The following is a 12454-nucleotide window of genomic DNA, read 5'->3' on the forward strand; positions in this document are numbered from 1 at the left end:
AAAGGCAACGTATGATAGCGTATATGGGCATCTGGGCCTCGTTTCATAAAGCGATTCCGTAATTTACGCCGTTTTTTGGTCTTGTATTGCAAGTGCATGTGAAGCGATGGCGATACTTTGAATCGTTGAATGTATTTATCTTGCAAGCAAGAACAGAAGGCAGAAGGAGAAATAAATGAACCGCTTCACATGTGCTTGTAATACAAGCCCAAAAATCGGCGTAAGTTACGGACTCGCTTTATGAAACGAGGCCCTGGTTACATATATAAGTTTTCTGATTATTCCGATGATCGAACGGAATAATCAGGTATATGTTTCTTGTCTAAGTTTTGTCACAAATTATGGGGGGGGCAAAAAGATACTTTTGCCCCCCTCGAGTTTGCCAGGGGGGCAGCTGCCCCCCCTGCCCCCCCGAATCCGCCGCCCCTGGCTCTGGCTTACTGAGCTGAGGTATGGTTGAGGTGCGGCACGGATGATGCGGTATACCTAAGTCCGGCTGTGGTGCGGGTGAGGCGAGCTTTGGGATCGTGTATCTACTTACCCTGCGTGTATCAGCTCCCGTAGAGCTCCAGACCTTGCCCGTACGTAAACGCATATCCGGCCCAAATAAATTTTGCTGGCTGGGTCGGTGATGTATTTTTGTATATAGAGAGTCAAGGACTACACTATTTAGGTATGACTATGGTAGATACAATATGTCCAAATCGATATCAGTGCCACCGACTGGTATGTCAGCAAGAATTCTCGTAGACTGACAACAGTAGGTATTGGTATGGCATTTCGGCACTCGGCAGCAATCCGTGACCCAGATGCCCCGCCCCTCGCTCCAAGTCGCCGTCGATAATATATCCAAAATATACCTACCCAGGTATGCAAGGCCTATATGAATTATGAGGCTGATTGTACCTAATCCTATAGTCTCCGCCAAACGCGTATTTACAAATTGCAACCGAGCTCCGCCGTAGGGTATTTTATTTCCGCCGTAGTGTATTTCACTTGGGGGATTTTCTACCATACATCTGCCTGAGCTTAGGGTAATTACAATTTGTCGGCGACGTTAAAAAATGATGCACTTTTTTCGCAGTATAGGATATCGCATGTGCATATTTCTGCCTTTTTGGGTGCGCTTTATCGGTTTTTCGTGAGTAACTCGTGTAAAAACCGTCCGATCGCGACGAAAATTTCAATGCCCCCGATTTTATCAATTTTACACCTACCCTGAAAATTTCATGACCCTGACCTAAATGACCTTTGACCTGTGACCTATTTCTCGAGACCATGTTTGGCCCGAATCGCGATTCGGCGTATGCCGGATCGCATTAGCCGCGCGGTTGCAGTCTTCACGTGGTTTCAAGCGTTGAAACATGTGATATGATGCTGGTCCCATGCATTAGGGTGGGTGTCAAGGTCACCTGAAGGTCAGGTCAGCTCAATGACCTTTGATGACCTCGGTTCCTTTTTCGAGTTTTACATGTTTCTAGGCTAGTTTTTGGAGCTGATTTCGAATTTAGCAACTATTTGAACATTACAGGGGGTGTAACGAAATTATCCGGACACCTTTCTTCCCGCTGTAATTGTTGTGGTATCGGCCGCCCGGGTTGACCTTGACCGCCCCTGACCCAGCGGGCCGGGCGGCGGGCGGCGCGAGCGGGCAGTGTGGAGCGAGACGAGCTCGAGTGCGGGTGCGGTGCGCGCTGATAAAGTACAGTGATTGTGAGACGCGTGTGTGACGGCCGAGGCGCGGAACAGAACATGGCGCGGTCGGTAGTGTTATCGCCGTTGTGATTCCGAGACGACCTGACCTTCCCATCGCTGTACCAGACCGCTCAGACCGCTCTACTCTGCCATGGGGGACCACGAGCAACTGGAGAGGCTGACGGCGCTGATGGTCCAACAGTCCGAGCAGGCCGCGCAGCGGGAGGAGCGCCTGGCTGCCATGCTGGAGCGGGCCCTCGCCAGCCAGACGCAGCCGCCGGCTGCGCGGAGCGCGGCGGCCGTCATCGAGGGTGGACAGCCCGCTACCATCGCCGCCGCGACCACCACCGCTCCGCTGGCGAAGCTCCCATCCGGCGCCATCACGGCGCCCCACCTGACCTCTTCCGCGTCTCTCAAGGAGTTCGGCGCCTGGCGCCAGAAGTTCGCCGACTTCCAGTTACTCACCCGCCTGGGCACGCTCTCCATCGACGAGCAGAAAGCGACGCTGACATCACTGCTCGACGACGAGTGGACGCGCACGCTTCGGTACAGCCTCCAGGTACCCCAGGACGCCAACTTGGAGACTGTCCTAGACATCATGGAGGCCCATCTGCGTGGACAGCGGAGCATCATCCTGGATCGTAGAGACTTCTACTCGCGGATTCAAGAGCCGGATGAAATGTTCGATGATTTCCTGTCGTCTATTAAAGAAATCGCCGCGTATTGTGATTTTTGCGATGTTTGCGTTGACGATCAGTATCGTGACAGAGTCGTGGTGGGTACACGCGACGAGGAAGCGCTGAAGCGTATGCTGCACGAGCCCAAGCTGACTTTGCAGAAGGCCATAGACATTTGCCGTGCTTGTGAATCGGCGAACACAAACAGCGCGGCGATACTCGGCGAGCCGGCCAGCGTGACACGTGTGTCGGCGTATCGTCGGTCTCAAGCCTCTCTCCGCTCGGACAGCTCGCGCCGGGGCGATCTCTGTCGGCGCTGCGGCCGGCCACGTCATGCCGATGGAGTACGCTGCCCCGCCACGGACGCATCGTGTCACACGTGTGGCGGCACCGGCCATTTCTCCGCGGCGTGCGCCACCCAGCCGGCTGACCGCGGGGCCCGTGGCGGCAGCGGCCGCGGCTGGCAGGGCGCCAGGTCACGTGACGGCGCGGCCGGTGACCAGCCGTCCGGCCGCGGCCGGCCAAGGTCACACCGCGGGCGGGACGCGGGCCCCGGTCCCGGCCTTGGCGCCGCGCCAGCGCACGTGAGCGCGGCCGGTGACCGTTCTGGAGTTCGACAGCTCATCGGAGACATCCACGTGGACCAGCTAGCTACGCGCCGGACGCCGCGGGTCGAACTGATGCTCACTCACCCGTCCGGCTCTGCCGCTGTTTCATGCGTGCCCGACACCGGCGCTGAGGCGACGGTAATGGGCGCTGAAATGGCCGCGTCACTCAGCATCCCGCTGCAGACGACACCCTCCTCGGGCTCTGCAGTCAAGTTTTCGTCTGCTGGAAACACGCCCCTGACCTGTATCGGCCAGTTTGGTGCCACGGTGACCCTGGGCGACAGCGAGATCTACACGACAGTCTACGTGCTGCAAGAGGTCACCGGTCTCCTGCTCGGCTGGTGTGACGCCGTGCGCCTGCGGATTCTGCCCGCTGACTTCCCAGCCCAAATACCTGCCGCCACCTGGCGTCGCCAGTCAGTGCCGGATCCAGCAAGGGCATCTCACGACAGTGGATCCCGTATCCGCTCACGATCGGCTAGCGCGCACGATCGGCAGCCCGTATCCAGCGGACCGCTGGCGACATCTATCGACACGCTGCAATCGCCACCTACCGGTTACCCGCTACCACGTACCGTGGGTGCCGGAGCGTCACGTGCCGCTGGAGCCGTGGCATGCCGGGCGGGTACGTTGAGCGATGACGGAGCATCTGCAGGCGGACTGGTGGACTCCGTGGGCGGCCGGGCGACTGCAGCGACAGATGCAGGAGCCGCAACACTCAGCGCAGCAGAGCCGGGGCCCAGTTTGGAGACGCAAGTTTCTCTGCCCGCGTGGGATCACGATTACGATCCATCAGATGACGTCATCCGGAGTCACGAAGCAGCCATAAGACGTCACTTCCGAGTGGTGTTCGACGGTAACGATGAGCTGCGCGAGATGACTGGCGGCCCCATGGTCATCGAGCTGACAGAGGACGCGGTCCCCACCGCTCTCACAGCCGCCAGAACTATCCCATACTGCTGGCGTGAGCAAATCAGGAGCCAACTGGACGAACTGGTGGCCAAGGGCATCGCAGCCCCGGTGGACTACCCTACAGAGTGGTGCCACCCCATGGTGCCCATTCCAAAACGCCAGGGAGGAGCCAGGCTGGTCGTGGACATGACCGCCATCAACAGATTCGTAAAGCGGCCCACCTATCCCGTCAGGCCGATTCACGACTCGGTGGCGTCCATCGACGGAGACACGCGATGGCTGACCACTCTGGATGCCGCCATGGGCTACTTTCAGGTCCCGATTGCCGAGGAGTCGCAAGATCTCACCTGCTTTATCACCCCGTGGGGCAGGATGAAGTTCCTGAGGGCCCCGATGGGCCTCGTATCCTCGGGCGACGAGTATAATCGGCGAGGTGACGCAGCACTCGGTGATATTCCGCGGACTCTGAAAATCGTGGATGACCTCCTTCTGCATGACGCCACGTATCGCGCCCATCTCGCCCATGTGATCGCCGTGCTTCAGCGCTGCCAGGAGACGGGCATCACGATCAACCCACGAAAATTCCAGTTCGCGCAGCCGTCACTGGACTACTGCGGCTATCGCATCTCTGGACAAGGCTACACTGTGGACAATCGCAAGCTGCAGGCGATCTCCGAGTTCCCACGGCCGGAGAATCTCACCGATCTCAGGTCCTTCCTGGGGCTCACCAATCAGCTGGCTGGATTCTCATCGGAGATCGCCAGTGCGGCTCAGCCCCTCCGTGACCTGCTGAAGCAGCGCACCGTCTGGAACTGGACCGTGCAGCACGAGGAGGCATTCAATGCCGTCAAAGGGGCGCTGGTGGCGCCACCTGTGCTCGCCTTTTTTGACCCACAGCTGCCTACGGTGCTGCGGACGGACTCGGCTCGCACCCGCGGCTTAGGCTTCGTTCTCCAGCAGCGCCACGGAGATGTGTGGAAGATGGTTCAATGTGGGTCTCGCTTCCTCACTTCGACCTGGTCGTAGACCACCGCCCGCTCATCCCCATCTTGAATTCCAAACGCCTGTCAGAGATCGACAACCCTCGCCTCCAGCGGATGCGTGAGAAAATGTCTCTCTACAGCTTCACCGCCACCTGGCAGAAAGGAGCATCACACTGCATCCCGGACGCCCTGTCACGCGCACCTGTCTGTGATCCCGCTCCGGGAGACGAGGCCGCCGAGGTGACGGACGCGCTGCACGACGCCGTGGTCGCCGCCCTCACTGCGACCTCCGAGGACGGCATCTTGGTCGCCCCGCTGCAAGACCGGACTTTGGACTCAGTCCGGGCAGCGGCCGCCCGTGACCCGGAGTACCGCGAGCTCCGTGACGTCATCTTTACAGGATTTCCCGAGCACCGGCACGAACTGTCACCAGCGCTGCGGCCGTACTGGGGAGTCCGCTCCATGCTTGCAGTGGACGACGGCCTCATCGTCTACGGCGCGAGACTGGTAATCCCGTCCAGCCTGCGCCGTGACGTTCTCCACCGGCTCCATGATGCTCATCAAGGAATGGAGAAGACCAAACGCCGCGCGCGTCTCTCCGTCTACTGGCCGGGGATAGACAGAGATATCTGTAACACCGTCTCGGCATGCCAGAGCTGCCGACAACTCGCCGCCAGTCACCAGAACGAGCCGCTATGGCGAGATGAAGCCCGGCCGACCCGCGCGTTCGAGTCCGTGTCGGCAGACTACTTTCACGTTGCGGGCCGGACCTACCTCGTCTACGTCGACAGGCTGTCGGGGTGGCCGTACGTGACGGTCTGCCCTCGGACAGCTTCGGCTGATCACCTGGTGACACAGCTGAGACAGCTCTTCTCCCAGACTGGCGTGCCAGCTGTACTGCGAACGGACGGAGGTCCGCAGTTCGCCTCCTCGACGCTTCGCAGATTCTTGGATCGGTGGGGAGTGCTTCACGAGATGTCATCTCCTCATTACGCCCGATCCAACGGTCACGCCGAGGCCACCGTCAAAACCGTGAAGAAAATCGTCGTGGCTGCGTCGGCGAGCGGACGGCTGGATGACGACCTGCTCGATCGCGGCCTGCTAGAGCTGCGAAACACACCACGGGCAGACGGCAGGTCACCAGCTCAAATCCTGTTCGGCCACCCGCTGAGGTCCGGCGTGCCCACTCATCATCGGGCGTTCGCGCCCGAATGGCAGCGTGCCGCCGACGCGTGCGACGCCAGAGCCACCGCTCTTCGACATGACGTCCGGTGCTACCACGATGCTACCGCGCGCCCGCTCTCAGGGCTGCGCGTCGGCAGTCACGTGGACGTGCAGAATGCCGAGAGCGGTCGCTGGGACCGCACAGGCGTGATCGTCGGCGTGGGACATCGCCGAACATACCTGGTCAAGATGCCGAGCGGCCGCATATACTGGAGAAACAGACGGTTACTCCGACCGCACCGCCCCATGCTAGCCAGCAGCGCGGGGCCACCTACGGAGATCGACCCCAGTGGGGAGCAGAGTCCCCCGGCCGGGCGTATGGCGTTACCTCAGCCACATTCTCGTCTAGAGACACCGGAGCCCACGGCGGAGCCCCGTCGGAGCAGCCGTCAGCGTCGAGAGCCTCAGCGGCTGCTGGTCCGTTGGGATGCGCACACATATGACTGATGCTCCATACCTGTGTGTACGTATAGATGTTAACCTGGTCTGCTGTTAACGCGGTGAACTGTTTTGTTTGCTGGTGTGTTTGTTTTGCCCCTTTGTTTGCGTTTATTGGTCCGTCTGTCGTTTGTTGCTTTGTTTCGGGTTTATGTTGTTTGAAGACGTTCGCCCCTCGTCTCACCTCTTTATATCGTGGCGAACATCTTGAGGGGAGGTGTTGTGGTATCGGCCGCCCGGGTTGACCTTGACCGCCCCTGACCCAGCGGGCCGGGCGGCGGGCGGCGCGAGCGGGCAGTGTGGAGCGAGACGAGCTCGAGTGCGGGTGCGGTGCGCGCTGATAAAGTACAGTGATTGTGAGACGCGTGTGTGACGGCCGAGGCGCGGAACAGAACAGTAATTAAAAAGCAAAACAATCTGGTACTTTTTCTTTTAACTGGGCTTGTAGCCACCTTTCATAAAAACACAGTGGTGAATGTTCTGGAGCATTTCAGCCAATGAATCCTCCAGCACACTTGCTTTGATGCGGACCAACGCCGTCTAAACCTGTGCCTGCGGTTGAGCAGTGCTTATGGCGGGTGGCTCTTCATAACCTCCTGCTGAACAAGAGCCCACAGGTTTTCGATTGAATTGGGATCGCGACTTTTTCCAAGTCATAAGCGTTAGCCCAGAATGATTGAAGGTTCTATCGGCATCACTTCCCGTTCTTTTAGGGACTTTTAAGTAGCGCGCCGCCCCGCATGAAGACAGCGTGGCTTGAATCAGTATCAGGCATCAGTGCGCGTTCAGAAATCGTGCCCTCCTATGCCGTCTGGTTGAGCGCCTCCAATCATGCTCCACCACCTTTCCTGGAAAAGCTCCACCCTTGCCTATGGGGCAAAATATAAGGGACAAAACACAAAACAAGACAGATAAAAACAAAGCAAAATTAACTCATTACCTAATGAAATTCAGGCTGGAGCAAAAACATAGGGAATAGGTATCTATGTCAAATTAGAATGAAAGATTAAAATCAACCTGACCAGGCCTTACGGTCTGACCTGGTCCTAACCACCTTACTTCGCCTAACTTAACCCAATTCAACCTAGCCTACCACAACACTGCAGAGGTACCTTCCCGGAAAAATGACGCCCAGGGAGGTGACTGTCCAACTTATTGGAATACTACCATGATTGCTTGTCAAAATGTGTGTCATCATGCTATTGTTTGACAAGTGACCTATAATAAATGTGATATTAAACAATTATCTCCTGACTGTTGACTGTTGAGTGGTCAAAATATTCAAATAATCAGGGTACAATGCTGTGCATTGTGCACACTAATCATGTTGTTTTTGTGTAGGTCCTCTGCACATTGTTGTGTGCACTGCTATGTGCACAAAAAAGTGACTGGTGCACAAAAAAAAATGACTGGTGGTACATGACAAAACAAAAGGTTGTGCAACTGTGAAGTTCATGCCCTTGGTCAAGCTGGTGCCAAATGCCTATAGCTATAGCAGGATCAGTGAGGGTTGTAGACATGCTACATACATTGTGCAATGTGCATTGAAGATATTGGCACAAAGTTCATCCGTAATTACTATGCTTAACAACTAATGTAGGAAGCGACATAAATGCCCAGATGATAAAACTCTCTGGTCAACATCACACAAATTTATTGACATACTTTGCAGGTACATATTTACATTCATGGCAAATACTTTCGATTTGATTCAGAAACTAGTTGCTAGTAAGCTTGCATTTTTGTAGGTACAACAACGACCATATATTAAATCATAAAAACCTTCTCATGGCATTCATCACATACCTACCTTTTTACCGAACAAGTACCTAGCTACCATACAATGATTCTAAAAAAAAAAAATCAGCAATCCATCTATGTCTCAACTGACACAATGAATTTGAAATACCCTAACAAAACCTATAACTGTACATAAGAAGAATGCAATACTATGTACAAGAACTATGAATTTCTGAAGTTATTCTCACATGCTGGAGTGTTGAAACGGTAAATGTCAAGTTTAAGTCCTAAGAAGATTTCATTGATAAATTTTTCATATTTTTACATTATTTGACATCCTGAATCCAAAAATGATACTCATGTGTCTCGCAAATAAAAGAAAAAAACATAATCAAACCTGACCTAACCTTACCTACTTACCTATAACCTACCAACCTACAACCTACAAACCTACCCTAACCTAACCTAACCTACAAACCTACCTACCTACAACCTAAAACCTACAAACCTACAACCTAACCTAACCTAAAACCTAAAATTTTTGCTGTTTCATATTTGTATCAAAAGCGCCACAGTTGTAATTAGGACCTAAACTTGACATATACCGTTGAAACTCTACTTTTGTCGTCCATTTCCACGTTTGATTGTCGCCATCACAATCATATCAAACTGTTTTCGTTCTTCAGTCACAAGCTTTCGCACAAATCTTGAATTTTTATGCATCATCTTGAACCATGCTCCAGTCTTTCCAACAAGGTACAAGGTAACATTGAAGCAATTTTGATTTGTTATAACAGCTTCAGATCATGATAGGCTTGAGGTTTGTTACACCATTTGCCAGACAAATCTCTACAAAATGTGTATCAATTCCCAAACTAAGTAATTGATCATATCAGTATTATGTTTATATAAAGAAACTCAAATAATCCACAAATTGTTATTGAAACACCCCCACTTCAAGAATTCACAGCAAATAACAGTACAAGCAAGTACAAGTACAGAAGCTAACAAACATTGCGCCAGATTTCGTATGAAACGCGCCATCGTCCTGAAGTTTCTACCACAGACGGTAGTTCAACCGCAGCCGTAGTGCGAAAACCCCTGCCCACCTTACCCCACGGCGGAGCTCGGTTGCAATTTGTAAATACGCCCGCCAAACACTTGTCGCCCTTCTCTCTCCTCTCCTTGACATAAGATGGCACGTATGGATCCGCTACCTAATGAGCCGTTGCGATGATCACGGTCGTCGGTCAGCAATGGCCGTCGATCAGCAATTGCAGGGTTTCCTTGCGAACTCCCACTACCATTGTGGAGTAGCTGTCCCACAGCCACATCCAGTGTGTAGTTAATAGTTATGCGCGTGCCGCATACCGATACGGAGTTCTATAGTCATGACCGACATAGGCGGCGGAACGGGGAGGGGACCGGGGCACCGTGCCCCCCTTTGATTTTGGCATTCTAACATTAGCCCTATTATTATTATGGGCGTTGCATGGAAAGAATGGTATCAGAAGTTGGCAGTGCCCCCCCCCCCCTTAATTGAAGGTGTTCCGCCGCTACTGTTGACCGATACGGCCTGCGGGTAGCGGCAACATTCTCGTTGCTAATGATATGATATCTCACCCCTCAGATGGGCAGTTCCTGTTTCTTTGTCACCTTATGCGAAGATTACGGAATAATCATAAAATGAAGCCTTCTCCAGCCAGTCTAAGGTGAGGAGTGGAATCCCATATCTGGAAATCTGGGATCGACTCTGTAGGAAGGTGCAGAATTATTTGCAAGCTGTGGCTACCATCGCAGTTACTTGTTGTCAAATGTCAATTAGATCCCGCCCCCGGTCAGTATCTACTCGGAGCAAATGTCGAATGCGACTACTTTCGCGAACACGTGGAGTCTGGACAGTGGACACAATGGCATCTTAGTCAAATGAGTAATGAGCCTAGTTTGCTAATGACAAGTATCGCTCACTTGGGTATTTTTGTGACATCGGGTCGGGAGATAACTAGGCCCCCTCTGTAGGGACGCTTATACTGGTACGCCAAAAAAGTGCTGGTAGAGTCCGTAGTAGGTTACAGCTTGTCGACTATAGTAGCGGCACTGACGGACATGGAGCCCTGCAGTCTGCATGGGACACAAGAACAAGCACAGTCGAATAAACATTACGTAGTCTGGCGCCCGTTGGTGTTCTGATTTTTCATGGCCGGCTGCAACGCTGTGTCTGCTGGCGAGGATAGCTCAGCACCCGTTTCTTTGGGGCTCCAGGACCACGTAGTAGTTAGGTATGTAAAAAGCAGTAGGTAAGTACCTAAGCGACATAAAGAGCCTCTTAAAAATCATTACGAGTCTTTACTTTTGATAAGAATTGTGGGTCCCCAAAGAAAATGCATTCAATGCATCTAAATATCGAATCGACACTGTGACTGGATTGTTACAGTACAAAAAGTTAAACCATGGCGTGAAAACCAGACAACATAGTAGAATTGCAGCTTATTTGTTTACGTTCGCTGTGGCTTGATTTGCGGATGTATTAAATCCTGTGTTAATTTAATAACAATCACTATAAAATTTGGTTCCAAGTATTTTTACTTAGTTGTAACAATGTACCGGCCACTCCTCCACGCCCAAATACACCAGACTACCAGCCATATATCCACCCGGAAAAGTTCCCTGATCCTCACCGTATAGTGAGACGGACAGTAATGAGTCAGGCAGGGGCGGATAGGATACTCGGGTACCAGTCACCGGTATAGAGTGAGAAGAGGGCGGAAGATCAATGACATATAGCAGATTTTCGTATTCATAGCCGTGTTGACATTCCAGCAACATGTGCACTGTGGGACAGGGCCAAAACAGGGCCCATGATCTCATGGATGCCTCGGTCTCAGTAGCACATTATCCAGTATTTGTAATTAAGGTACCTGGTAGCCTGAATGACATCCTCTGTGACATTAACGTCTGGAAATCCGGAGAAATACGAGTATTCATCGGAACTGCTGTAGCCTGTTCCCGGTTATAATCGGTTATATTAGCCGTTTTCACGACGGGCTATCCGGCGAATGCACCTGATTTGACCAAATCTGCACTTATTTCTTTTACAGCAAATATTTACATTTTATGAATTTATTTCAGTGTTTTAATCGATGATGCTCTCTGATCATATGACAAAGCAGGCATATAAGCAATTAGTGCAACCCTAGCTGATAGCTGCTAAGAGACACACTGAACCTGATTTGACCAAATCTGCACCTAATCTGTACCAGATGTGCACCAAATGTGTACCAGATGGCCGTCGTGAAAACGGCTATTATTGTTCCCATTAGCGTCGCCACGGGGGGGGGGGGGGCAAGCGGGGCAGCTTGCCCCCCCAACCTCGGACCGGGCACCCCCTGAGATCGATACAGATCCGATGAGATTTTGGAGTCGGGAAAAAATGGGGTACCTTTCTGAGAATGCCTGTGAGGTCAGACTCGGTTGGAGCGTGCAGTTCAAACCAGAGTCTGACTCGCAGTCGCCAAAATCTTCAAGACTCCGAGTCCAGACTCGGAAATGTCAATGCTGCGATCCATTCCATGTTCCTAGTTCGTTCTTTATTACATTTTACAGCTGATTTTCATAAGTTTTGGAGTGCTGACACAATTTTCGTTCAAAGCGTGAAACGAAATCTTAGGGGCATTTCTCAACTCTCGTCAAATGTCTGCGACAGGCTCAAGTACCGTACAAGTGTCGCAGGGCTCATGAGCTTGCTTTAAACAAAGGCTCCTAAGGAGCTCCACTGAGCCCTAAAGAAGCTTTCAGAGGGCCCAAACCGGCCTCTGAAAGTTCCACTTGTGTCCATGTTCTCTGAGGGCCCATACAGGGATCTTCGAGCCTTCGAAGTTCGAACATTTCTGAGAACCTTAACTGGCCTCTGATAGTTCAGTCAAACTTTGGAGGCGACAGACCTTGCTAACCCCAAGCCGGCATCTGAGGGGTCACAGCTCACGTGTCCCTCTGAGGTCCGCAACACCATATGTCCCTACGTAGGGTCCTTAGGGATTCGACACAGACCCCGAGGGTTCACACTGTTATCCGAGGGCTCCAGGCTCACCCTGGGCCTAGTCTCTTAGCGCCCGCCGCCCACACTGGCTTCTGAGGGCCCCACCTTGGGCTCGGAAAGCCCTAAAGCACCACGTACACG

The 12454-nt window shown here is 52.9% G+C and overlaps 2 protein-coding genes across 2 annotated transcripts in view; both read left to right on the forward strand.

Moving 5' to 3' along the window:
• The first annotated feature begins 5001 nt into the window (after positions 1 to 5001).
• Positions 5002 to 6878, forward strand: LOC122382179 (uncharacterized protein K02A2.6-like). Its single transcript, XM_043367160.1, has 2 exons — positions 5002 to 6258; positions 6804 to 6878. The coding sequence occupies exons 1-2, from the start codon at positions 5002 to 5004 to the stop codon at positions 6876 to 6878; spliced, it is 1332 nt and encodes a 443-aa protein (XP_043223095.1).
• A 3024-nt stretch (positions 6879 to 9902) lies between these two features.
• LOC122382223 (fibroblast growth factor receptor-like 1) overlaps positions 9903 to 12454 on the forward strand; it is a 69050-nt gene continuing 66498 nt past the window's right edge. The window contains exon 1 of the mRNA XM_043367281.1: positions 9903 to 9989. The gene's annotated coding sequence lies outside the window, so the exon portion shown is untranslated. The remainder of the gene's footprint in view (positions 9990 to 12454) is intronic.

The sequence above is a fragment of the Amphibalanus amphitrite genome, unplaced genomic scaffold (assembly GCF_019059575.1).
Source record: "Amphibalanus amphitrite isolate SeventyFive unplaced genomic scaffold, NRLGWU_Aamphi_draft 000135F_arrow, whole genome shotgun sequence".
In the NCBI taxonomy this organism is placed as follows: domain Eukaryota; kingdom Metazoa; phylum Arthropoda; class Thecostraca; order Balanomorpha; family Balanidae; genus Amphibalanus; species Amphibalanus amphitrite.

Excerpts from the sequence above, each read along its gene's own strand:
- LOC122382179 (XM_043367160.1), top strand. The coding sequence starts at position 5,002 with ATGTCTCTCTACAGCTTCACCGCCACCTGGCAGAAAGGAGCATCACAC. Across the intron at positions 6,259-6,803 it reads GCACAGGCGTGATCGTCGGC|CGGGCCGGGCGGCGGGCGGC; the intron begins GTGGGACATCGC and ends CCCCTGACCCAG.